General features: G+C 36.2%; 3 protein-coding genes across 3 annotated transcripts; 2 read left to right on the top strand and 1 right to left on the bottom strand.

Annotated features, from left to right (window-relative positions):
* Positions 1-1,564: 1,564 nt before the first annotated feature.
* Positions 1,565-8,930, top strand: LOC110702735 (DNA topoisomerase 2-like). The gene is made up of 19 exons (XM_021880485.1): positions 1,565-2,378; positions 3,368-3,672; positions 3,762-3,840; positions 3,928-4,198; positions 4,291-4,493; positions 4,595-4,813; positions 4,931-5,044; positions 5,147-5,266; positions 5,358-5,522; positions 5,600-5,941; positions 6,055-6,188; positions 6,272-6,659; positions 6,740-6,926; positions 7,004-7,053; positions 7,142-7,576; positions 7,664-7,805; positions 7,897-7,961; positions 8,054-8,159; positions 8,243-8,930. The coding sequence occupies exons 1-19, from the start codon at positions 1,800-1,802 to the stop codon at positions 8,707-8,709; spliced, it is 4,371 nt and encodes a 1,456-aa protein (XP_021736177.1). The 5' UTR covers positions 1,565-1,799; the 3' UTR covers positions 8,710-8,930.
* Positions 8,931-10,470: 1,540 nt separating this feature from the next.
* Positions 10,471-15,401, bottom strand: LOC110702723 (peptidyl-prolyl cis-trans isomerase FKBP42-like). Its single transcript, XM_021880479.1, has 8 exons — positions 14,761-15,401; positions 14,092-14,175; positions 13,761-13,943; positions 13,255-13,344; positions 12,335-12,519; positions 12,102-12,224; positions 11,836-11,988; positions 10,471-10,980 (listed from the first exon to the last, which is right to left on the bottom strand). The coding sequence occupies exons 2-8, from the start codon at positions 14,126-14,128 to the stop codon at positions 10,654-10,656; spliced, it is 1,098 nt and encodes a 365-aa protein (XP_021736171.1). The 5' UTR covers positions 14,129-14,175; positions 14,761-15,401; the 3' UTR covers positions 10,471-10,653.
* Positions 15,402-23,127: 7,726 nt separating this feature from the next.
* LOC110701819 (cation/H(+) antiporter 28-like) lies at positions 23,128-26,168 on the top strand. The gene is made up of 4 exons (XM_021879444.1): positions 23,128-23,274; positions 23,482-24,510; positions 24,639-25,211; positions 25,569-26,168. Exons 1-4 carry the CDS (start codon positions 23,128-23,130, stop codon positions 26,166-26,168), a joined length of 2,349 nt encoding a protein of 782 aa, XP_021735136.1.
* The last annotated feature ends 685 nt before the right edge of the window (positions 26,169-26,853 follow it).

Below are 26,853 nucleotides of genomic sequence, written 5' to 3'. Positions count from 1 at the left end.
AAATAATTTAATAAAAATTTATAATTACGTTTAAAAATATTAATAATACTAACTAGAAATTTTTTTTATAAGAAATAATTATAATAATAATAATAACAAGAAGAAATTGGGAAAATATGTTAATTTCTCTAATTTATGGGTTTTTTTGAAAGTATATCAAAATGCATGTCTATTTATAGAGAAAAAATTTTTATGGTCGTTGGTGAATTTTTTATTTTTTTTAAAATAATTACAACGGTTATATTTCAAATACAAAATATAACCGTTGTAAAAAAACAACAAAAGCAGTGGGGGCCACATGTTACTGTTCATCACCAAAAGCCCTCAACTCTTGAGGGTTTTTATTTTCACTCATCGGTGAGTATTTTTTCACTCACTGATGTAGTGTTCGGATTTTTTTTTTACACCCTTATTTTTACTCGTGAGGGCTTTTCTCCTCACTGCTGGGAGTGCTCTTAGAAGATAGAGTATGGAGAAGGCTTTTAATTTAACCTTTTAGAATGAGTTGAAATGGAGTTAGAGTGAATTCCATCAAATTTATATTTTGGTTAGACTTTTAGCTATGAAACCGCATAACATAGGAATGTTCTAAGCTTCTAACTCTATACTTTATCCCCATAGGATCTCATTCCCATCTCACAACCTTACATTCACAATTCATCCCATTAATGATATTGGAACCATTCCAACATCCATTTTATTTATATATATAAATAAAACGATATATAATCCATATCTACCTAATATGAGATTTCATAACAATCCATTTTAATTTAACAAACTGAATAACCCCCAAGCTAAATTATTCAAAGATGAACCAAACATTTTATTTTCTTCTAAAACAGAAGGGCCTTACATCCATCAAAATGACCGCCCATTCATAAACCCATAAAACAAAACCAGCCTAAAACAACACGTTTCAACTCTCGACACAACAAAACGATACATTTCTAATTTTTACTTTGAAATTAAAGCCCACAATTATTAAACATCCATTTGCCCAACGCCACGGCGCCAACCCCACGGTAGCGGCGTCCCGGCCAGGCGCCAACGCCACGGTGATGGCGTCCCGGCCAGACCCCATCCCTACTTTTCGTATTTTTTTTTATAATTTTATTTAAATTTTTTTTTAAATTTTTTTTTGTGGTTTTTTAACTTTGATAATTTGAAATTAAATATGTGTTAATAAGTTAAAAAAAAAATTGTTTTAATTTGAAATTATGTTTTAAATTTGTGTTAATAAAATTATGTTTAATTTTGTATATGTAAATTAAATATGTGTTAATAATTTAAAAAAATATATAAAATTATGTTTTAATTTTGTATGTGTATGAATACTTTTATACATAATTATGTGTAAATTTAGAAATTAAATGTATTATGCGTTAAATATAAAAATGAAATTTACAAATAAAAAATTTAGAAATTACTTATGTGTTAAATGTATTAATTTAATCTTTATATAATTATATGTATTTAAAAATAATATGGCATTGTTGCAGGATTATGGTGGAGACGGAAATGATTATAGTGAGGTTTTTGTACATGATGGTCCAAAAGAGAGCGTGAGTGTATAAAAATGCGTGTCACCGTATTTGTCAGGTGAATTCAAACAAACTTTCCAAAATCCCGCCCACATTTCAAATTTCAAATCCTCTAAAACCCTTTTCAAATTCTCTCGACCGTTACCCCCCTTTCTTCTGCAAATACCCCTTTTCCCCTTTCTTTCCCCTCTTTCATTTCCACCCCCATTTCTCAGACACCATCTCTGTGTCTTTCTCTCTCCTACATTCCAAAAAATGCCTCCGAAAAAGCAACCCCTTCAAACCAGCACCACCGTCAACATCGAACCAATGGATTCCGACCACCTTCCGACCACCGGAAAAACCATCGAAGAAATGTACCAGAAAAAAACCCAGCTCGAACACATCCTCCTTCGACCCGACACTTACGTCGGATCCATCGAAAAACACGAACAATCTCTCTGGGTTTACGACCCATTGGGTCAAATGGTCTACCAAAATGTCAGCTATGTTCCTGGGCTCTACAAAATCTTCGACGAGATCCTCGTTAATGCTGCTGATAACAAGCAGAGGGATCCGAAGATGGATCGAGTTGAAGTTGTGATTAAACAGGAGGAGAATTTGATTAGTGTTTATAATACTGGAGATGGTATTCCGATTGAAATGCATAAAGAAGAAGGTGTTTATGTTCCTGAATTGATTTTTGGCCATTTGTTGACCAGTTCTAACTATAATGATGACGAAAAGAAGACGACTGGTGGTAGAAATGGTTATGGTGCTAAGCTTACTAATATTTTCTCTACTGAGTTTATCATTGAAACTGCTGATGGAAAGCGTCAATTGAAGTATAAGCAGGTATAATTTCAAATTCTAACGTTTTTGATTATTTTGGCCATTTAATCTGTGTGATTTGTGGATGTTTTTTTTTTATGTGAATCGTAGTACTATTTGATTCTGATGTTTTTGATTTTTGTTGATTGTAATTTTTAGGGTTTTGGTTGATTGTTTATTGAATTTCTTAATTTAGGGTTTCTGGTTGCTAATTGTTTGTTGATTCTTAATAATTATTTGGTTGCTAATTATTAGGTTACTTGTTGTTTTTGAGCTAGATCTAATTTGAATAAATAGATAATTAAGTCACTTGTTATTATTAAGGTTAATCGTTTTTGTGTTCGAAGTTTGAATACTGAAATTGATTGTTGTATACTTGTATTTGTTGTTACATAAATTAATAAGGTTCTGATTATTGTTAATTTGTTGTGCAATAGAAAAGTGAGCCAACTTCATTAAATAATGTTTTAGAATATATGATTTATTCTTCTACGTCTTCTCCATAATGTTTGAATTTTAGGCTTGATAAACTAGGAGTACTGCACATTAGGGGCATGATTCAGTAGTTAATTTTGTAATGTGGACATAATCCATGTATCTAATTTGGTTTACGAATTAATGATACTTGGATTACTACACATTTGTTGTGCGCTCTAGGGTAATTGTTTACTTGTAGTAACCTTGATGTGTAATATTACGTATAATCGGGATTAAGTAAAATACCCGTCAACTCTCATGAGTTATGTGTTTTAGATCAAGAGTCAATCAGGGGTATGATCAGTAGTCAAACCTATACTTTAGTGACACATCGCATTTAAATATCAGCATTTTTGTGATTCTGGTGGTAATTAGTCGCCTCGTTTAGTTATAGGTGATAATATGAATTGAGTTGAAGAGGAGGCAATAGATATTTACTATAATGTTTATAATATGACTAATTTGATTTGGTTAAGAAATATGGTGCAAGATTTTGCATTATAAACTAAATTGTAACCTGTGGTGTTGATGTGAAGGCGTTTGGCAACAACATGTCTCAAAAGGGAGTTCCTGTGATTCAAAAGTGCAAGGCTGCTGAGAATTGGACAAAAGTGACATTTAGGCCAGACTTGTCCAAGTTCCAGATGACCCATCTCGAAGATGATGTGGTGGCCTTGATGAAGAAAAGAGTTGTGGACTTGGCGGGATGCCTGGCTGCGTGTCCTGGAAAGAAAGTAAGAGTGTTTTTGAATGGAAATGAGATCCAGGTGAAGACGTTTCATGATTATGCTCAGCTGTATCTGAACTCTGCTAACAATGCTAGAGGAGTTGAACTACCCAGGTGCATAAAAACTTGCCTTGTTATTGATTTGCTCTAGTTGTTGAAGGTGGGAGTTATCTTCTTTGAAGCTGACTTGTTTTAGTTAACAGGATTGACAATAACACTAAAGAAGATATGAATCCAAGGTGGCAGATCTCTGTCAGTCGCAGTGACGGGCAATTTCAACAGGTAACAAACAATTTCTATGACCATTGGAGTTAATGCCTTTCTTTGTTTAAGTACACAGTTGGCTAACCTATGCATTTTGTTAACCAGGTCAGCTTTGTCAACAACATAAACACGATCAAAGGTGGGACTCATGTCGATTACATAACAGCCCAAATAACCAAATGTGTGATTGATGCTGTTAAGAAGAAGAAGAAAGGTGCAAACCTCAAGCCACATATTGTGAAGAACCATTTGTGGGTGTTTGTCAATGCTCTTATTGACAATCCTGCATTTGATTCTCAGACAAAGGAAACCCTAACAACTCGCACAAACAGTTTTGGTACTACTTGTGAATTGTCAGAAAAGTTCTTGAAGAAAGGTTTGTAGCCTTGTGAATTGATCATTATATTTCTTCTCTGAACAAGGCCTTATTTTCTGATGTTGGTATTTTCCTCCATAATTTGTTTTCAGTGGTGGAAACTTCTGGTGTGGTGGATAACCTCCTTGAATGGGCTGACCTCAAGCAGTCCAAGGAACTAAAGAAAACTGATGGGTCCAAGACAAGAAGGTTACTTGATGTCCCTAAACTAGAAGATGCCAATGAGGCCGGAGGTAGCAAGTCTCACTTATGCACTTTGATTCTCACTGAAGGAGACTCAGCAAAAGCACTTGCTGTAAGTCATTTAGCTTGAATTAGATTTTCAATTGAACACTAGGGCTTGTGTTTTCATTGATGATATTCTAATTGCTTTGCGATTGAAACAACTTCACATAGATGTCTGGGCTCTCTGTTGTTAAGCGAGACTATTATGGTGTGTTTCCTCTGCGAGGAAAATTGCTAAATGTAAGGGAAGCAAGTGCTAAGCAGATTACAGAAAATGCGGAGATTAATAATCTGAAAAAGATTCTTGGGCTCAAGCAGGGAGAAAAGTATGACAAGGATAACAGTATAAAGTCATTGCGATATGGACATCTAATGATCATGGCTGATCAGGTTGGAAATATTTTCGATTTCTCAATACAATTTTAATTATTTGTGTTTCATTTTCTGCCAGAATGTATAATTAAGTCATCAATCAGTGCATCAAGTTTGATTTGTTTTCTCTCACAGGATCATGATGGTTCCCACATCAAGGGGCTTATAATAAACTTTATTCATACATTCTGGCCTCCATTGCTGAGGAATCCTTCCTTCATGCAAGAGTTTATTACCCCTATAGTGAAGGTCTGCAACATTTGTATATCTACTCTTTTCTTTATCCCTATGTGCTATGCAGTTCATTGAAGGGTATCTGGAACCCTAATAGCATTACCTTTTGCAATGCAGGCAATTAAAGGAGAAGGGGATAAAAAACAGGTTATAGCTTTCTATACCATGCCTGAGTATGAAGAGTGGATCAGAAGCATGGGAAGTAATTTGAAAAGTTGGACCATTAAGTACTATAAGGTGTGCTTTTACAGACTAAACCACAACGTATAATTATTTGAATTTGGTAGAGTGGCTTGTGAGTTTCTTAATTTAAGGGTTAATGAAACAGGGGTTGGGAACAAGTGACGCAAATGAAGGAAAGGAGTACTTTTCAAATCTCGAGAGGCACAGAAAGATTTTCTGCTGGGAAAATGACAATGATGGCAGTGCGATTGAGCTGGCCTTTAGTAAGAAGAAGATTGAAGCCAGGAAGGATTGGCTTCGGGAAGACGAGGTCTGACCTTAATCAAAATTTGTGGAGTACCTTTTTAAAGGGGCTGGCTGTAGTTTCTGATATTTGTTGTGATGCAGGTTGGAAATTTCCTCGATCATAACGAAGAAATAATTAAGTACAGTGATTTTGTCCATAAGGAACTGAAACTGTTTTCTAGAGCAGACCTTCAAAGATCAATCCCATCCATGGTAGATGGGCTGAAGCCAACACAGAGGAAAGTCCTTTTTGCTGCATTTAAGAAAAACTTGATCAATCAGGCAAAAGTTTCTCAGTTCAGTGGTTACGTATCTGAGAAATCATCTTATCATCATGGCGAGGCGAGTATACAGAGCACAATTGTTGGCATGGCACAGAATTTCGTTGGATCCAATAACATCAATCTTTTCATGCCCCATGGACAGTTCGGAACGCGTAACATGGTATGTTTGGCTTAGAAGAAATTTGTGTATTATTGACTTCTTAGAATTAATCAGATTATGTTGTGAGTTCAGTTGTCATGCTGACCCCCTCATTTTATATTGCTATTTCACAGGGTGGAAAAGATGCTGCCAGCCCCAGATATATACACACAAAGCTTACTGAAATCACAAGATTCCTGTTTCCCAAGGATGACGATATGTTACTCAACTACTTAAAAGATGATGGCTTGACCATTGAACCTCAATGGTGAGTTATCCTTCTAGTGTTAAAAGGTGATGACTCAAGAGTTGACGTGGTTTAGACGTAGCTAATTTGACCTTGTGTTTCAGGTACATGCCAATAATACCAACAGTTCTTGTCAATGGATCTGAAGGTATTGGAACGGGTTGGAGTACATTTATTCCCAATTATAATCCCAGAGACATCATTGCAAACATCAGGCGTTTGCTAAACGATGAGCCTTTGGTGCCTATGGATCCTTGGTACAATAATTTTAAGGGAACTATCCAAAAAACTGCAAGGAAAGACACTGGAATCACCTACACTGTTACTGGAATTATTGAGGTAGTTAATGAAAGCAGCATAGATGATCACAGTGTAGGTGATGTAACTCTTATAATCACTGAGCTGCCGATTCGGAAGTGGACCCAAGATTATAAGGACTTTTTGACGTCCCTTGCCAAGGAAGTGGAGAAGGGCAAGGAGCCATTTGTCAAGGTGATTTTACGTTCATTTTGCTTACCTAAGTGGCTCCAAAGAGATTGATTTAACCAATTTTGTTTTATTGTTGCCTGCAGGACTTTTGGGACAATAGTACTGATGACACTGTAAAATTTGAGCTTTTATTAACAAGGAAAAATTATAACCTTGCCAAGGAGGAGGGCTTGTTGAAGAAGTTTAAGCTCACAAGTACCCTCAGCACTAATAACATGCACCTCTTTGATGAAGAAAATAAGATCGTTAAATATGAATCTCCTGAAAAGAGTACGTCTTTAAACTTTTCATGAGGGGTGCATTTGGTTTTAAGTGGTTACTCATTTGTAATGACATTTCTTGTGCAGTTCTTGAGAAGTTCTATCCGATGAGATTTGTATACTATACTAAAAGAAAGGTAAGTTTTAAAGCATGAAACACGTGAACTGATTCACACACTTTTCTTAACTATGCAACTCATATTGGTTCAATGAAAACCATGGCAGGAACAAATCTTGGAGACATATCATGCTGAGTTGGTGAAGATATCAAACCAAGTTAGGTTTATCTTGGCAGTAGTAGAAGATGATATTGTGGTGTGCAAGAGGAAGAAGGCGGAATTGGTCAATGAATTGCGGCAGAAAGGGTTTGATCCTATCCCCAAGAAAAAATCTGTTGAGTCAGCTGTTGTAGGTGCCACTGATAATAACGATGAGACAGAGGATCAGGAAGTCAGCGCTGAGAATACTACATCTACTGCTGACCATTTGAGCGATTATGATTATCTGCTGTCCATGACAATAGGAAACTTGACTTATGAGAAAGTGCAGGAGCTTTGTGACAATAAGGAAAAAGTCAAAGAGAAAATTGAACTGTTGAACAAGGAAACTGAAAGGTCTTTGTGGTCAAGGGATCTTGATGCTCTTGAGAAAGCTCTTCTTGTAAGTGTTAGCCACTGAATTTTACTGTAAATATAGTGTTGCAGTCAATGACTAAATAGTTCTAATACTATTTGTTTATTTTTGCAGGAGAAGGAAATAAGAGAAGAGAAGGAGGCCAAAAAGGCCATGGAAAAAGTGAAAGCTTCTGCCCAAAAAGCGAATAAGTCACGTAAGCAAAACAGGAATGTGAGCAAAGCCAAAACTGTCAGTGACTCGAATTTAGATTCAGGTTGAATCATCTACTAATGTTTGCATTTACAGTTATCAACTGCAGCATATTTTGTTCCTTTCTTGACCATCTTTCTTGTTACTTAATTTAGAATATCAGCCAGAGCAAGTAAAGGGAAAAGGCAAGGCAGGTCCCAGGAAGGCTCCAGCTAAGAAGGTAAGTTTATCTCTATTTACTTGTATAGTTCTACATAAGACTCGCACCTTACAACTTGGGTTGGTAAGAAGCTAACATAGCTATGTTTTTAGCAAGCCAAGCCAACTGTTGTAGATGAGGAAGAAGAGGAAGACATTCCTTCTCTAAGCCAACGGCTTGCTGCCTCTCACTTGGATTCTTCTCCAGAAAAATCTGCTGGTAAATTCTCATTTTACACTTCCGAATGTTACAAAATGCATTCATTTGTTGTTAGTAGTAATTAGTTTTCTTGTTTTGATCAGAAATGGAAACTGATACCCCAAAAAAGGCTGATGCCAAGAAGCAATTTGCTGCAGTTGATGAAATATCAGACAATGATGATGACATTGACCTTGAAATTACAAAACCAGCTCAGAAAGGAAGGGGTAGACCTGCAAACCGCAAGGAACCCAAGCAAGCCGCTGTTACAAAAAAGAGGGGGCCTGTCAGTAAGAAATCTCAAGCAGGGCAAAAGTTGATAACTGATACCTTCAAGGCTTCAGATACAACTGATACATCTCCTGAGCAGAAGGTCAGGAGGATGAGGCCTTTAGTCTTTTCTTTGGATAGTATTGATGAAGCCATGCCGGCAAGGCCTAGACCACAGCGAGCAAACAGGAAGCAGATGACATATGTTCTGAGCGACTCTGATAGCGATGACTCTGAGCAGCCAGTGTCTGACAATTTTTCTGATGCGGAAGATGATGATGATGATTCTGAATTTGAATAGGCAGTACATCCACATGAAAATATGCTAGTTTTCTAATTGTATAATTTAACTTTAGTCTTGTGTTCCTGACTGCTTGTCAAACAAATGCTGTTATGGTGAACAAATACATTAGTTGTACCTAAAAGCTGTTGTACAACTTGTTGTATGCAGAATACACAGTTGTACATATTGAAAGATGGCAATTTCGGCATGAAACAAATTAACCCGAACCTGTTTGATCCGTTTTGTAAGTGTTTTTTTATGTACAATTTGCAAGTGTTTTTTTATCTCAATTATTATTACTTCCGTTTCAAATTATTTGCAACGAATTTGTAAATAATTTGAAACAGAGGTAGTAAAAATGTTTTTTGCCCTAAGGAATTAGCAAATTCCTGCCTTTTTGGGGCTGTTTTAAAGGTTAGAATTTGTAACATGCTTTGCAAATTTTTATTTTTCCGACCCATCTTTTTATGGGGCCAAACTTTTACTTCCTTATCCATATATTATATGTGGTGCTCATATAAGATATTCTTCTTATAGTGAAGAAAACTACAAAAACTTAAAAACAATTGAGCTACAAGATTCTATTAAAAAAAGGTTTCATTATTTCCTCCCTTTTACCAAATGGCTACAATTTCCATGAGCTACTGCCTCCTTGGCAAAAACCAAGAAATCAAAGAGCATAAAATCATAAGCATCCCCAAAACTTTGATCTCCTTCTCTTGCCAAAGCAGCAAGCCTGCAGGAGAGGAAAATTCAAGCACGAAGAAAGAGAGGGGAGAGAAGCCATTGATGACACTCCAAATTATTAGTGGAGTGTCCAAGTTGGGTAAGCGATTGAAGGAGACTTTAAGTCCAAAACAAAAGGGGGACTTGAAAGATGTGCTGTTGATGAGCTTCTCTTTTGGTGTTTATGTGTATATATCTCAGAAGATTGTTTGTGCATATTGTGCCTGGATGTCCATGCTTAATCACCCTTGGTAATATAACAGAAGTTTGATTCTTTGTTGTTTTATTGTGTGATTAGTTATATGATTTGTAATAATAGTGTACACATCTTGTAAACTGCCATTAGTTTAAGTTTAATGGCGATTGTCGTCATTAACAAGGAGCTTATAGATGGTGCACATACACTTCCCTGTTCACCCTGAAGTCAATTTGGTAAGGGATATTTGCGATTGACAAATGAGAAAGTCAAATATAGACATATAGTTGATACATCAACAAATCTCATCATATATAGTCAAATGTATTTGATAATTGATACATGAGCATTTCAATATAATGTCTGTTTATGTGATTTACATATTACAAAGTTGCTTGATGCCTATAAAGGGATCAAACTCATTGTGATCATATGTTGATAAAGGAGCTGCAGGCTTGCACAAGGGCAAAAGTTTCCACTAGACCTGGCAAAACTGAAATTAACCCGATTACATGATCCAAAATTCCAGACCCAAATCCAAATTGTTCCGAAATTTACATAAACTGTGTTTACTTGAATTGAATCAACCCAACTTTAACCTGAAGTTTTTTGTGACAAATATTGTTTGGTTTATCATGATATACAAACTAGAAATTAACTCGAATACGACCCAAAACTGAAATCAAATTACTCATTGTATCAAATTATACTCTGTACTAATGTAATCTAATGCAAGTGAATCATTCATCACCTTTAGTACAAATATTAAATGAGTCCATGTAGTAATCTAACTGTAGTCCTGTCCTATTAACATGATATGAGCTTCAGAAATTAGGACAATATATTATGGTTTATTAATTGACTATACCTGTATTTTCATATTAGATAAACAAGTAAGATTCTTATACGAAGTAATACAGTACTTAAAATTGGACAAAAAGCATTTTTGTAGTAAAATACAGTTATATAGTATATACATCAGTTTGATTTTATTTAACTCTAGCTAGTCACAACTTTGGGCACTATATAGGATAAATAAATTAGTCAGATTTTTGTGTTTTCTGCTTGAAAATCTTATAGAATAAAGAGATAAGCCACTGCCAAAAGAGAGCTAGCCAACTAGTTTGCTGGGGCTTGGGTTCAGGTCTTGGTCCCAGCATTCCTTTGTACATCTCCTTCTGCTTCTGATAGACAGATTTTTCATGTTCAGCAAGAACCCGCAGTTCTCTGGCAATTGCTTTGTCATCAGGAGCATATTTACGAGCTTTGAGCAAGTCTTCTCTAGCTGCTTCTGTTTGCCCTAGTTCTGCTCTTGCTTTTCCTCGTCTGTACAGTGCTTTGACATTATTTTCATCCTCAGCTAGGACCTAATACCAAATCAACCAGTAAGAATTTAGTATCATCAGACCTAAATTATGAGGAAAACATGTTTCTGAAGCTGTGTAATGTTTACTGGGCATATACGGCGAAATAAGCTAAGGATTCTAAACAATAAAAAATTTATGGAGCATAACAGAGATTGATGCATTCCGCGAGAGAATTTTGGTCCACCATCCGAAGGTAAGGTTACTAAGGTAGGTTCCATCATAGATTTGTGCAAATGCATGATAAAGGTCAGGAGGGAAAAGCATAAAGTTCCCTTGTTGATACTGCATCAATCCTCAGATGTAGACAAATTATAATATCAGGCTTGCAATATGTTTGATGAGGCCATCATGAAGAAGCAAGCTAAAGGTTCTAAGGACATTAGTACGCCCTGGCATACAAGGGGACAAGAAAATGTGCTGAAAATTAAATTGAGTAAAATAGCACAAAGATCTTGCATACTAGGGAAAATCAAGGGCATATTTTTTATATAAAAGCAATTCTGCACTTAATAGATTAAAGATGGCCGACAAGTAGGAAATCTGTAGAAAATTATCATCACCATAGGCCATAGTGCCTCTGCCAAGACTTGTGCCTATAAACCAGATACTAGGTTTCGGTGGAAGAGGGAGGCGTTAGCACTTAGCAGCCTTGTTCATCCGATTACAAAAAAGACTGTTTAATGGACCAGGTGTACAAAATTATAATACTTCGTATGTTTTCTATGTTTGATGTCAGCACTCAGCAGAACGAGAACTACAATATTTTTTGTTGTTTTAGCACAAGGCCTAACTATACCATCAGTTTCCAAAAAAGACAAGCTAGATCCATATTCTTTTATGAGACAAGGTACTCACAATGCTGCATTGCACTATGGCATCATCATATTGCTTGAGCTTAATGTAACATGCTGCCATGTTGAGATGACAAGGATTCTTGACAGCCATAGCCATATCACGGTACTTTCCAAACAGCTGGAACATGAAATCATCTCCCATATATGCTATTGCCTGAGGCGTCAAGACATAGCAGAAACTGATTGAATGATTGATGCCTAACATGAAAATAAGTAGAAATCCATAACAATAATATGGTAATAGTGAAAATTAGAAAAATGAATAACCATTTCATACTGTTGCATAGCCTCCTCCAGTTTGACCTCCTTAAATAAAGCATTTCCGTCCATTCTTCGCCGGTCTGCAGCACCAATCCTTTCCTCAACTGTCATGTCTCTACGTGGTTCACCCTATATCCCAGATGCATTCTAATTCAATAGTGAAAAGGTAGATCTTTTCAACCAGCTTTGGATCTAACAATATGCAGCTCATAATATAATTTAGGTGATTGATTACATACTTCTTTGGTTTCATCAAATCCAACGAGTTCAACTTCATATATAATGTCAGCCATGGGTGGAACATTTGGAAAGGAGAAGCTTCCATCTTTTCCATAGCCTAGCTCCCAACCAACATGTAACAAGGAATGTTCTCCAGACTTCATGTTTGATATACCAATTCCTAATCCTTCCATCTCTTTCTTCTCTGTCCAAAAAAAAAAAAAAAAAAAAAAAAAAAAGAACCTTAGTCTCAAAGCTGTCCAAGAGATTATCAACAATGCCAACTTGATGAAAGAAGTATGAACTTGTATCTAGAATGAATTCAGAACACACTGAAGCATAAAAATATTAACAAAATATGAGGCACTGAAACTTGATCAATTTAGAAGCCAGAATTCATGCAAATGGGCATGCATGCACTCAGGATGAGGGTTGTGAAGGGTCACTTTTATATCTGTACTTCTAGGCATAGGTGTGAGCTGGGATGGGAGAGATTATCACCACTTGATGATTAAATTTAGAATGCATTTCACACTAAAAGATTAGTCAGGCAACTATACAAGCTAGTAGTGTTAGACAGTCAGGTCCCTCGAATCATTAAGCCAGTGCCACTTACCTAGGTGCCCTAAAGTAACCTAGATTGATTTAATAAACCCCCAGCAAGGTATTTCATCATACTTAAATTGATTTGCATTCGATTGCAATAAAATAAAGATACACTATATATGCTGATATAGAAATATCTATACCCAGCTACATAAAAAATATGTACATACATGAAATGGGTGTCCGTCAACTAGATCAATCGTGACATTGTGTAATTCAATCCGTGTGATGGAAATCAATCTCAGAAAACCAAAGGAATCACAGTAGGCAAATCCAGCATCAAGCATATCAGGCACCAAGCTTACCACAAAATAAAGCAGATTTTGAGCATTACCTTTTCCTAGAATTAGCTCTATTGGCCGTTGCTCCTGCCATGTGTCTTCAAACTTGTGTTGTGTGCTCCCAGTCCATGCTCTGTAATGCACTATTAAAAGGGAAGAAAAACAGTCATTTTGAAACAAGAAACAGAAGTAGACTCTTCCCAAGTTCATTACTAAATAAGCACACAGCTTAATTTGCTTTTAAATGTGGAATTATAGCCATCCAGAAAATAATAGGGATACATAAAATCACAACTTAGAGCAAATGTGACAAACAAAATTTAATGAACTTGACTAGATTAGAACACCGTATTTGTATTCCATTACAATTTTGCAGTATTAGCCAATGTTGCTGAAATTTCAATTCGTTATATGACACACATAGACAAGGCAGTGAAAGGAAAGGAAAATATTTATACCCATCCATACTCCATAGTAACCAAGTGCAAAAAAATCGCAACAATGTGAATTTTCAGTGGGGAACATCTAAGAGACTTAGATGGAGGCCAATTACACTTACCAAAGCATGTGGAATATTTGGATGGTTTTTCACCGTGACCTTCTTTGATTATTTGCTTGGTAACTTTCTCATGAAGAACCTCAACTTCAGCATCTACTTTAGGGGGGCCATTATCATTTTGATGGGGTGCTCCATGGACAAAGGTAGCCTGTTCAGTTACTATATCACTCTCTCCATCTTCACCTTCAAAGAAGTATAGCAATGTGAGATTTTTAAAAGGGATATAAGAGTATGATTTGCGGTATTTGGTTGAGTGAATATAGAATCTCATTTCCAACTCTAGAGATAGGCGATTCATTGAAAAAATATATCATAAATTGGCTAAAAGTACCTAGTGATGGATTCTGTTGCTCCACAACATCCTCCATCTCTCTTACCAACCACAGTCCACAGTAGGTTCTTTTAAACTACCTTCCTGTTAACCAGACCAGGCTCAAGTTAGAATGTTGCAAATTGCCTTATTACTCAAATAATACCCTTGATCGAATTGGACAATGAACTGAAATATTATAATTATAGACATTACAAACCCATTTCATGTATGTTTACAACAAGTCATCAATAATGTCACATAACAAATCTGTTTCCATGTAGATGGACATAGAGCACTAAACAGATACATATGCATCTGAATTCGGCGAATGCAAATTAAATGATAATTTGGGACAATTTGAGAAACAATGAAAACAAAAGTCAATTAAGTTCAATTGCTGCAGAATTCTTCTTGAGGCAACCATAATCGTATTTATAAACCCATTTCATATACACATAAATTAGACACAGACATACCCATCTGAAGTTGCTGTGATTGGAAGATAATTAATGCCCAACTTCCTAATTTTCAGAAGCTAATCAACTGTTACAACCCAGCTCAATTACAGCAAAAATCAAAGTAATAAAGACTAGATTTTGACACAAATTCTGTAATAGAAATTAGTAACAACAGTAGTATAAGATGCAACTAACGAAATTAGTAAAATATATTACTTGAGAAACATACCCAGAAAGGAGAAGGGGCAGAAAGGAGTTTCTTTTCCAAGATCGAAGAAGATTGATTTGCAGAGAAATGTGATGGGAAATTTTAATTTGTTGGGATTATTTGCAAAATTCTACATTGTACGGAGTATCAATTTAAATTTTTTTTTTTTTTTTTTTTTGGCACTTTTAATCTAGTTACGGTTTATAATTTGTGCATGGCCCAAATCATGTCTTCCAAGTTCCAATAGAGGAGCCTAGCCCGCTAATATGGGCCGGAAGGACCTATGAGAGGTTCCGGCTTGATAGGGTCTTTCTCCTTACCAACAAAAAAAAAAAAAACAAGTTCCAATAGAGGAACAAATGAATAAAAAAACACTTAAACACCCTAAACAAGTTGAATATAAAAGCTTAAATAAAAAGGAAAAATAAATTCTAATAATCTCACCTTTGCTCCATCTTCCAGAAACATTATCACCTTTTGAAATTCGAGAAACAATCCCACCTTTAATAAGGATCTTCCATTAACAATCCCTGACCGGTTAAAGTGTTTTGATAATCGGTTTCCTTAGGTTTTTTGCCACGTGTCGCATTTTAATAGGTTTACTCTAATTTTTAATAATTAAAAAAAAACAATAATAATCATATTTTAAAAAAAAAAAATAAAAGGAAATTTTGACTTTTACCACCTTCAAATAACCACTTAATTGAATTTACCACCTCCAAAAAAAAAAGATTTACTTTACCACCACCAAAATTTCCAAAAATTCGATTTTACCACCAACTAACGGATTCCGTCCATGAATCCGTTAGTAGGGCCCACCTTTTTGACGGTTCTTCTTCATCTTCCCCGATTTCCATATCAACCCAGCCGGCAACGAAATTAACACACCATGGTTGGTCGGAATTTCGTGTGGGGGCAAGGGAGGGGTCGGAAATTAGTGTAACCTAGGGAGGTGATCGGAATTAGGTGGTGGTTAGGGTTTTAGGAGTGCGGAATTTGGTGGTGGCTAGGGTTTTAAGAGTTGTCGGAATTAGGGGGGCTATATGGTTGGTCGGAATTTGGTGGCTAGGGTTTTGAGGTCGGAAGTTGGTGAAAAGGGGGTCGAAATCCGGTGTGGGGGCTGTGGTTGTGCGGTGCGATGCGGTGGTTGTGGATTAGTGGGGTCGTTGGTCGGAATTTCGTGTGGTCGGAATTTCGTGTGGGGGCAAGGGAGGGGTCGGAAGTTGGTGGTGGGGTCGTTGGTCGTAGTGATTAGGTGGTGACTAGGGTTTTGAGGTCGGAAATTGGTGGAAAGGGGGTCGAAATCGGTGTGGTGGTTGTGCGGTGCGGTGCGGTGGTTGTGGCTGTGCGGTGCGGTGGTAGTTATTAGGTGGTGGGGTCGTTGGTCGTAACGGTTAGGTGGTGGGGGCTGGTAGCGGTTAGGTGGGGGGCTGGTCGTAGCTGTCAGGTGGTGGGGCTGGTCGTAGTCGGTCCGGTGGTGGGGTCTCGACGGTGGCAGCAGCCACCAATTGATGGATGAGGTTTTTTAATTTTTTTTTTGTTTTTTTTAAATTTTTTTTCTAAAGCTTACCCAATAATATGGCGACACGTGTGTAAGGTAGGCCCCACTAACGGATTTATGGACGGAATCCATTAGTTGGAGGTGATTGGTGGTAAAACTGATGTTTAATTTTTTTATGAGGTGGTAAAGTAAATCTTTTTTTTTCAGGTGGTAAATTCAATTAAGTGGTTATTTGAAGATGGTAAAAGTCAAAATTCCCAAAATAAAAAAAAATAAACCAAAACCCCAGTTCCCGCCATTGCCTTTGCGGCCCCTCCCCATCCTCGCCTCTGCTTTCTCCAGCAACCCAACCCAACCCCACTCTTTCTCTCTCATCTTCAATCTTCAATATTTAGCTCACTTTCTTAAACATTAATCTCAATTTTGCAGAAAAATCATCACAATTCCATCAAATTTCTCAAGGTTTCGGGTTGGGGATTTGGTTTCGTTGATGGGATTTAGTGGTATTGGGTATGTGGTGGTAGTTCAGGTGAGGGTGATGTTCAGTTCAGGCGGGGTTGGGGGGTTTAGTTTCGTTGATGGAGGTTGGGTGATGTCGGGTCTGTGATGGAGATTTTGGGTGAGGGAGGTTCAGGTGAGGGTGGTGTTTGGTTTAGGTGGGGTTGGGGGATTTGGTTTCGTTGATGGAGGTCGTGGCGTCAGGCCTATGGTGGAGATTTTGGGTGATGGTTAGGGTTTCAGGAGGGGTTGGGGCTTTAGCTACGGTGGTGGCTGCAGTCAGGGGCAGTGGTTGGTATGGTGGTATTAGGTTGGAGTAAAGGTGAGGTGGTGGCGGCTTGGTTTAGTTTGGCTTAATTATGAGAAATATATATTGTTAATTTCGAGTTATGAATTATTTTTCATAAATTCCGAATTAATACTAATTTACTACTATGTATTTCGGAGTATTATATGAGTATATGTAGCCTTGCAGCCCTTATTAGTATTATTATTATTACTAGTTTGGTGCCCCATGCGATGTCTGGGTTGTTCAATGAATTTTAATATAATTTTTTTATCTATGTACTTAGTTTTTAAAATATATCATTGATACAAAATTAGTTAGAAATTGATGTGATTTGTGACGATTTAAATTATGTAGTAGACATTTAATGACTAATGATGATAATATTGGTCGAAATGTTCGATTTAAAAAATTATGATCACCTTCGTTGGAGTTTCATCCGTGACTCGCTCCTTGAACTTTGATTGCTGCAATACATGGTTGACATAACTATGCAATGTATTACCTCTGCAAAGTTACATATATTATGGAATGGCGAACCGATGGAAGCTTTTAGCCCGACCCGAGGAATTCGTCAAGGGGACCCGTTTTGACCTTATTTGTACGTTATTTGTATGGAATATTTGGCCCATTTAATTGAAAGAGAGGTGAAGGTGGGCAACCAATTAGGGCGAGTAGACATGGACCTATGTTTTCTAATTTGGCTTTCGCAGATGATCTAATCTTATTTAGTGAGGCCTCTATTGATCAAGCCGAAGTGATAAACCACTACTTAAATTTTTTTTTGTGATGCTTCCGGAAGCAAAGTGAGTGTTGCGAAGTCCAAGTTGTATTTTTCAAGCAATACAGATGCGGATTTGAAGCAAAGTATCTGCCAACAGCTTGAGATGGAGTCAACTGAAGACTTTGGGAGTTACCTCGGTGTGCCTACGATTAATGGACGTACGTCCAAATGAGAGTACCAGTACCTTGTGGATAAAATAAATGGAAAACTTGCGGGTTGGAAGATGAAAACTCTTTCGATTGCAGGAAGAGCAACTTTGGTGCAGTCCACATTGAGTACGGTGCCCTTATATGCTATGCAATCGACCAAACTTCCCAGATCGACTTGCGATGAAATTGACAGGAAGAATAGAAGCTTTCTTTGGGGTGAGCAAGAAGGTCAAAGAAAAATGCATTTAGTTGCTTGTGACAAAATTACAAGACCTAAGAAGGATGGAGGTCTTGGATTTTGTTCAATGAGAGATGCAAATGCCAAATAGGGCATTCCTTGCTAAACTTGGTTGGAGACTTTTAGCAAAACCAAACTCTCTTTGGTCGAGAATTCTTCGGGCTAAGTATTGCGATAGTCGATTTGATCTAGATATGTTCAAGGATAAAGCTAATGCCTCGAATGCTTGGAAGGGCATAATGAGTAGTATTGATATTGTCCGAAAAGGAGTGAATATGGCCGTGGGAAATGGTTGTAGAACCTTCTTTTGGTATCATAGATGGGCGACGAAGGAACCTCTTATAAATTATGTAAGTCGAGATCCCCCTCTAAAGGTCCAAGACATGACAATTAGTGAATTGTGGGATGTTAACACAGGATGAAGATATGAAGTCTTTGCGGATTACCTCCCTGCGAGTGTTCTAGGAGAAATTGCAGCCTACCAAGTGACTGAAGATGCTATTGATGAAGTGTATTGGAGTGGGTCACCAAAAGGAAAATTCACTATTAAATCGGCCATTGCCATAAGCCGAGATAGTGAGGTAGTAGACCTTGGTAATGTGCGTGGCTGGAAGCTTCTCTGGAAGATGAGAGTGCCTCAGAGGATTCGCTACTTTTTCTGGCTTATTGCTCAGGAACGGATTATGACCAACAAGTATAGATTTGTTAGAGGTCTCACTGATGACCCGAGGTGCTTTGTTTGTGGTGAAGATGATGAAAGCGTTGAACATGCAGTGAGAAGGTGCCCAACAGCCCGTATTGTGTGGCAAAAATTGGGTGTTGCACACTCTCGAATATGTAATGTCACTCCCTTTCTTGATTGGATTTTAGAGAATATTGATGATGAGAAATCAGAGTTGGGAGATGAGTGGCCAAGGATGTTTGTGGTCACTTGTTGGTGGCTTTGGAAATGGAGAAACGAAAGATGCTTCAATGACCCTTCGTCAATCCCTAATATTGACCAAGTGAGCTTCATTTTTTATCGAGTTGGTATTATCAGAAGAGCTATGGACAGGGAGGATATGATCTTGACTTCTCACAAGTGTAGGAGAGAAGAGGTGCTTGTTAGATGGATGAGACCAGAAATTGGGTGGATAATGCTAAATACAGATGGGGCAGCTAAGGGCAATCCGGGTGTGGCTGGGGCAGGAGGTTTGATACGAGGTAGCAGTGGGGAATTGCATGAAGTTTTTGCTGTTGGTTGTGGGGTTTGTACGTACCAGAGCAGAACATGTAGCTGTTATGCGAGGGCTTAGCATTGCTTAGGATGGGGGCCATAGGAAAGTAATTCTAGCTGTTGATTCACAGGTGGTAGTGCAACTGTTAGCGGAAGAAGCTTTCCTAAACTCTCCTTTTATACATATTATCCGCAGGTGCAAGGCTTTGATTTCTCGAAGAGATTGGAAAATTAAGGTTATTCATTGCTATAGGAAGGCTAATCGAGCGGTTGACTAGTTAGCAAACTATGGTGTGAATGCGGGATCTAACTTGGTTCTTCTTGAGGCGGTCCCGAAGGATCTTCATGGTATTTTATTGGAGGACTTTAGTGGAGTGGCTTGGCCAAGAATGGTTCCGAAAGTCTAAGTAGTTCTAGATCAGATGGAATAAAGCCTTGTGGCTAGTAGTTTTATTTGTTTTTTGCTTTTAGTTGTTTTCCTTGTTTTTTTTTTGGGGATTGCCCCTCGTGTTCACAAAAAAAAAAAAAATAAAAAAATAGCAAAGTAAGCTTGAAATATTAGCCTAAAATAAATTGAATCAATCAAATTGTTCTAAGCCCGTTGGGGTGACCTGAACCTGAAACTTTGGGCTAGAGTTGAACATTTCTTGACCCATGACACCTGAAGTCACTCGACTCGAAATGACCCGTGATCCGACCTGATTGACAGGTCTACATACAACAATAAAATCATATTAGATTGTGAAGTATTTTATTTCAATCGATTAGAATATATTACAAATGAATGCTGTACATTTTGAACTACTTTATTCGCTCCAAAAAAATTATGTTATAAAAATAAATTTTTATGATAAATTATTTAATTGTTGTCGCGTCGCGCGACATTTGGTGAAAAGTTGAAATGCCAAGTGTCGTTGTCTCGTGGTCCGGCTAAACTTATACAAAGTAATTTATTTGTACCTGTGAAATATTGGTATTTTATCGGAAATAAAACTCTAAACCAACAATTTTATCGTATATAAATATATCGAAATTTTATTAAAAATAAAACTTTAAACTAAATTTTTTATCCTACAAAATCTATCCAAGTTTTTATATTTTAATAAAAAAATACTATTTTTTTATTCATTAAAATATATCCTAATAAATCCTACATGTCATAATAATCTAATATTATATATATAAAGAGGAGTTTTTTCCCGAGTTTTTAGAGCGCTACGTAGGATTTTAATTTTAAAACATTATTAGAGTGCCACTTAGGATTAATATTTCTAAAACGTTACGATCAGATTATGACACGTAAGATTAGTTTTTTTAAAGCGCTACGTAGATTTAAAATAAAAAAGTGTCACATAGGATTAATAATTTTAAAACGCTACAATAGAATTATGCCACGTAAGATTAATTTTTTAAAAGCGCTAAGTAGGATTATAATAAAAATAATCAATTATCAGAGTGACACATAAGATTATTCTTTTTGAAAATTATCATGAATAAAATTAAATGATTTATTTGGGTGATTAATAAACCTACATTATAATAAATTTTTACAAAAATTATATAAAGAAAAGTTTTTTCAAGATATTTTAGAGTGTCACGTCACATTGGAAAATGTTATATTTTAGCTATTAATTATAATAAAATCAGCGCATTTTCTGTGTGATTGACCATATAGTGTGGCCGGGTGAGATACACCCAAACATTGACCGAGTAAGCTCTGAACGATTGAGTAACCCTTGACCAACCAAGTAACCTCTGACCAAGTAGTCCCGACCACACGGCGGGACCAGCCACATATGAAACTTTGTGAAATAAAATATTATCTTTTATGTTACGAATTTTATCTAAATATGAGAAACAATATTAATAATTCATTTTATTATTAAATTCAAGTAGTAAGAAAGCGATTATCACAAAGTTTATTAGATAAATATATATTTAGTAAAATATTTTATTTGAAAAAATACAAACAAACCGTGCATAGCACGAGCTTCATCTATTATTATTTATAATAATAATAGTAATAATAATAATAATAATTATAATAATAATTATTATTATTATTATTATACAAACCTACAAAGTCAAACGATTTACAAGAAATTAGTGGGGAGCCGAGATACAATTTGGGCCCCCACCCCTCTAGCTATAGCGAACCCGCTTCAGCAATGCAACAACATCCTTCTCTAATTCCCCCAATGAAGAAAAGGAGAAAGGAAGAAAACCATAGCCAATAACCCTGCAACGCACCCCATAATTGTCTCGCTTCCGCTAAGCCGCAGCCGACACAACACGACCAGGAACGAAGTCAGATAACCCAGATTGAGTCAATGGAGAAGACCCCGTCAAGTCAACACATACATCTAGGCCTCTATCTCAGGAGTAAAGCAACACATCTGCTGGCCGAAGAGCCCCGTCGTTCCCGCCAATCAACCCAACGTTGACCTCCTTCCTTGCAGAAATCCCAGAGCGGAAACAAATATCAACAAGGGTATCACGAACAACGTTGTGTCGATGTTTAATAATAATAATAATTTAAGGTAAAGACTTAAAAAGAGAAAGGAAAAAAAAAAACATGACCAATATAATCGACACATCACACATGTAAAATTTCCCCAGGAACTCGAACCCTTAACAATAAATTTCCTCAATTAGAATGATTTAAGAACACCATACGTTTTGTTCTCTCATTCTTTTCCCTTTTTCATCTCTCTATCTCTTTGCATCAAAAGTAATGAACTTCTACAATGGCAATCAGAGGCATTGACAGGTAATAGCTCTAGTTTTTTCATTCTTCGTAATTGTTATTTTTTATTATGTGTATATGTCAAAATTTGATCTAATTCTTTGGTTATTGTAGTTTATCTTTCTTTTATTTATTATCGTTCATTTCTAGATTGCTTTTCAAAAATATTGGGGAACATAATTACATTGTAGTCTTTTATAGTTTATGATTCTAGATAAGCTAACTACAAATTATACATGTTTATATAGATATAGATAGTTGTTTAATTGAAGGTTTGAAGTTACATGAATGAAATCTTATTCATCAATATAACACATAATAAATCATATGCAATGCTTAACAAGGAAACTATATGTACGTAGGCTTATTCTCTTTCGATTTAGGTCATAAATGCATTGAATTTCTATATTGTTTTTAAGGTAATATAAACCACGATTCTAATATGATTACTAATGTAGTAAATCTATTATCATTGGGCACTGCTTGTTAATCAATTCTCTCATCAAAGATATAAAAAATAGAAAGAGGTCATTATAATGACTACTACGAAGTACTTTGTATTTTTTTTTGCCTCGATTATTAAAATGTGTATCCTATATTCCTATGTAATATCGTATTTTTTTTGTATTGTTAATGGAGTTGTAGCCTATGCATTGTGATACTCTATAATATATAATAGATAGCTTTGATTTCTCTTTAAGCATTAAAATGTTTATTCTTGAAAGTTTCAAGTTGTACACAAAATTTGTAATTTCATTTTATATATACCCTTCATAATTAGTTGGATTCATAAGCTTGCTAATGAGTTACTATTCAATTTGCAGAAAGGCTAATGGGGATTTTTAACTTCCGGGATCTCAACTTGTACACAATATATGGAAGTAACGAAAAGAAAAGGACTCATGCATATACAACGAATGATATTATAATTGATAGGAAATAATCAAAAGGAGATCGAAAACGAGAAAAAATGGAAGATGATATTACAGATTGTAACAATGCGATATCAAATGTTGCTTCATACTTTATTTGCTTCATTTCTTTGCTTGGACTTTGCCATGGCTTGCATATCCTCATAAAGCCCTTTTCTCAGCCTCGAATCATATCAGAAACTATTGTATGTCTTCTGCATTCCATTTACTCTATATATATACGTAGTATATTTCTTTATATATATGCATATGCTTACTATTAGTCTTTTCTAGCAAACAACAAAGAAATTGTTGTAATTGACATGGAATGTTAATGATCATTTTTGCAAACTACCTTAATTATTAAACTAAATTTATTATCTATGTGATTAATGATATGTATTGTATTGCAGGTGGGGTTTTCGTTAGGCAATTGGGCCTTAGTAAGATCGTCGATACTACATATTGATAATATCAGATTGAAAAACATGAAATTTTTAACGGATTTTGGGATGACTATCTACATGTTTGCACTAGGACTCGAAATGAACCCTCTAGTGTTTTTTTGTATACCTAAGAGAGAGGCTATTTTTGCATACACGGGCATGATTTTCACATTTATTTTTACAAGTGGCAGTGCTCCTTTCCTTCATTACGGGGTGAACTCAAACCTTAAATTCTATTTAGCTTTCTCTATAATGTTGTCAAGTACGGGGTCCCCCTTGCTAACGCGTGTGTTAACAGACCTTAAAATCGGAAAGTCTAACATTGGCAAGTTTGCCATTTCTGCAGCAGTGTACTCTGAATTGGTAACAATTTTTATGATATGTGTTGGATATGTCATATTCCAACCAGAAAGAGAGTTTCGGGTTCGTGTAAGAGAACCTGACCAACACGAGTACCTTAAGGGTCATGGTGTTATCCCTCTTGGCGCGACATTGTTGGTACAAATCATCATAACCCTCGTCGTAGGACCAAGAATTCTTCGTTGGGTCAACAACGCCAATCCCCATGGAAAAACATTTAAAGGATCACACTTGGTGCTCTCAGTTGCGTTTGTGGTGTGTATTGGATGCATTTCACCTCTTATGGGCTTTACTCCTGTGCTTAGCGCATTTGTAACTGGGGCTTTCTTACCTCGAGAAGGGAGGATTTCACAATTTTTCATTTCTAAATCTAATTACTTTTTGACCTTTGTGTTCTATCCTTTCTTTTTTGTGTGGGTGGGTTTGGAAGCACAAATTGGACAATTTGATTTTCATACGCTTGGCTCTTGGGCAAGGTTGTTTGGCTTCTTTGTTGTCGAAACGATTGCGAAGATTATTGGAGCTCTTTTATCCGGGTTGATTATTGATATTCAATGGCCTGAATCCATAACACTTGCACTACTTTTGAATGTCAAAGGACATTTGCATATATACCTCACTATTATTGCCATGAAGGTACTTTTTTTTTTTTTTTTTCGTTTGATTAAATTTTGCCTAACGTGTACTCATATGTAATATGCATTTTTAATTTGCCTTTTCTGATACTTAGTATATATTTATATATATATCATGGGTTGATGCAGAATAAAATCGTCAGTTACTCAACATGTATTGGTATGATATTAGCAATGCTTCTCAAGATCATCTACATTCCAATAGTTGCAAAATACATTATTCGACGAGCTAGGAAACGTTTCCCAAAACAACCTTTGGCGCTACAATGGCATGATCCTGCTAAGGAGCTTAGGATTCTATTAGGATTTCATGGCCCTGAAAATGTTCCTTGTGCTATAAATCTCATGGAGATCACCAAGGAGACGGGTGACCCGGGCATAGTGGTGTACGCTACTGACATGATAGAACTCACAGATTATATCGCCGCCACTTTGGCTCCAGGAGGAGTAGATGCTTTAGAGGTGACTGATGAGGTGACTATTCAAAATAGACAGCAAATTACAACCACATTACAAGAATATGTCGAGGAGAATGGAGATGGAATCACCCTTCGAAGAGCCATGGCCTTGGCCACTTTTAACAACATGCACCAGGAAATTTGCAACTTAGCTGAGGATTCAATCATCAGTCTAATAATACTTCCTTTTCACGATGGTCTTCCAAATGATAGCCATGTAGGCTTTAGATATGTTAATCGCAAGGTAATGCTCTCGTATTTATTAATAGTATGTTAATCCATCTTACTAATAAAATAGTTTATTATGAGTGATCAATATAATAAGTTGAGTTGGGAGTTGTTTGGGAGTTTTTATCCTGATGTAAAATGAGGGAGCCCCATTTTCTCATCATGAGGAACACTTTTGTTCCTTTATAATGACATTTTGGAAAATAATGTGATGTTTTTCACTAGCGGGGACCGCCTGTTAATTTTAGGTGTACCTCTCTGCTCTTGACACATATCCCATAATTTGTTACTCACAGTGAGGAATAGGGAATTACTCATGTAAAATTACTCTAATTAGCCCAATATAACCGAGTATAATATTTTTTTTTACTAGGTTCTTCGCAATGCCCCATGCTCCATTGCAATCTTGGTTGATCGAGGTTTTGGTGGCACTAGTCAAATATTAAATTCGCCGAGAAGTACTTTGAATACTGTTGTTATATTTATCGGAGGCAAAGATGATAGAGAAGCATTAGCATATGCAGGACGGATAGCTTATCATCCCGGGGTAAAACTAACGGTGATGAGACTCCTAGTAGACATAGATGCAGAAAGTAATAATATGAGAAGAACAAATCAACTATTAGAAGAGATGGAACTCGATGATGAATGCTTTGCAAATTTTTATGAAAGGCACATTGCAGGAGGGAAGGTCTCGTACTTGGAGAAACACTTGATGAATTCGGCACAAGCTTACACCATATTAAGATCATTAGATGGCCAATATGAGCTTTTTATCGTGGGCCGAGCTGGCCGTGTGAATTCAATGTTGACAATGGGAATGAATGATTGGGAACAATGCCCAGAATTAGGGCCTTTAGGTGATATACTATCGTGCCCTAATTTTTCCACAACTGCCTCTGTTTTAATCATTCAACAACACAATCCTAAAGTTGAATCCGGAGGCTTTGATAATGAGATTTCCTTCCTATAAAATTTTGAAGATTGTATCAAACAATTTTACTAGAATTCAGTTGTATGTTACTAGGATATATGTCAATTTGTAAGATAACATAACGTTTCCTTATTAATCTAGGTAGTCATTCATATATATAGCACAAATTTCAAGATTATATGAGTTGTTAATACTTTATATTGGTACTTACCTTGTTTTTTAACATTAATTTAGGTGGACAAATCCCTTAGTTGACATAGTGAACTTTTCATGAGTTTTATGGTTCAATCTATTGTTATGTTCTACTCAAAGAGAAAGATTTGATGAGAGTAAATCATCCTAACACAATATTAGTCATTAATTGCTTCCTTTTAAAAATAAACTAGTCTTAGATGCACGGTTGTTTATTGCATTACTATATTAATAAAAGTTTAATAGACCATTAAATAAACATTAATAAATTAATATGTGACCTCTAATACATAAACCTTGCCCGCTTCCATAATAAATTATCTAAAAAACGGCTTTACCTTAGATTCTGCCTTTTTAACTCAACTACGAACAATCTCTCTACAATACAAATTATCATAAAATTCCCTTATACGATCCCCCTTTTAACTCACCTATCAACAACCTCATCAATACCATACAAAATTACCATAAAATTCCTTTATACAAGATCCCGCCTTAAATTCAGCTTGCAACACCTAATCCAAAAATAAAA

The sequence above is a fragment of the Chenopodium quinoa genome, unplaced genomic scaffold, assembly GCF_001683475.1.
Source record: "Chenopodium quinoa cultivar QQ74 unplaced genomic scaffold, ASM168347v1, whole genome shotgun sequence".
NCBI classification, from domain to species: Eukaryota; Viridiplantae; Streptophyta; class Magnoliopsida; order Caryophyllales; family Amaranthaceae; genus Chenopodium; species Chenopodium quinoa.
Note: the sequence above shows the minus strand (reverse complement) of the source record. Positions and strands in the feature narration are given on the sequence as shown.

What these genes read in the sequence shown, in the direction of transcription:
- LOC110702735 (XM_021880485.1), top strand. Translation starts at nt 1,800, where the DNA reads ATGCCTCCGAAAAAGCAACCCCTTCAAACCAGCACCACCGTCAACATC. An exon ending in GGACCATTAAGTACTATAAG is followed by an intron (nt 5,267 to 5,357) that starts GTGTGCTTTTAC and finishes TTAATGAAACAG; the next exon opens with GGGTTGGGAACAAGTGACGC. An exon ending in TTGACCATTGAACCTCAATG is followed by an intron (nt 6,189 to 6,271) that starts GTGAGTTATCCT and finishes CTTGTGTTTCAG; the next exon opens with GTACATGCCAATAATACCAA.
- LOC110702723 (XM_021880479.1), bottom strand. Translation starts at nt 14,128, where the DNA reads ATGGAGGATGTTGTGGAGCAACAGAATCCATCACTAG. An exon ending in GCAACAGAATCCATCACTAG is followed by an intron (nt 13,944 to 14,091) that starts GTACTTTTAGCC and finishes ACTTCTTTGAAG; the next exon opens with GTGAAGATGGAGAGAGTGAT. An exon ending in CCATAGTGCAATGCAGCATT is followed by an intron (nt 10,981 to 11,835) that starts GTGAGTACCTTG and finishes ATTTGGTATTAG; the next exon opens with GTCCTAGCTGAGGATGAAAA.
- LOC110701819 (XM_021879444.1), top strand. Translation starts at nt 23,128, where the DNA reads ATGGAAGATGATATTACAGATTGTAACAATGCGATATCAAATGTTGCT. An exon ending in GAATCATATCAGAAACTATT is followed by an intron (nt 23,275 to 23,481) that starts GTATGTCTTCTG and finishes ATTGTATTGCAG; the next exon opens with GTGGGGTTTTCGTTAGGCAA. An exon ending in TCACTATTATTGCCATGAAG is followed by an intron (nt 24,511 to 24,638) that starts GTACTTTTTTTT and finishes GGGTTGATGCAG; the next exon opens with AATAAAATCGTCAGTTACTC.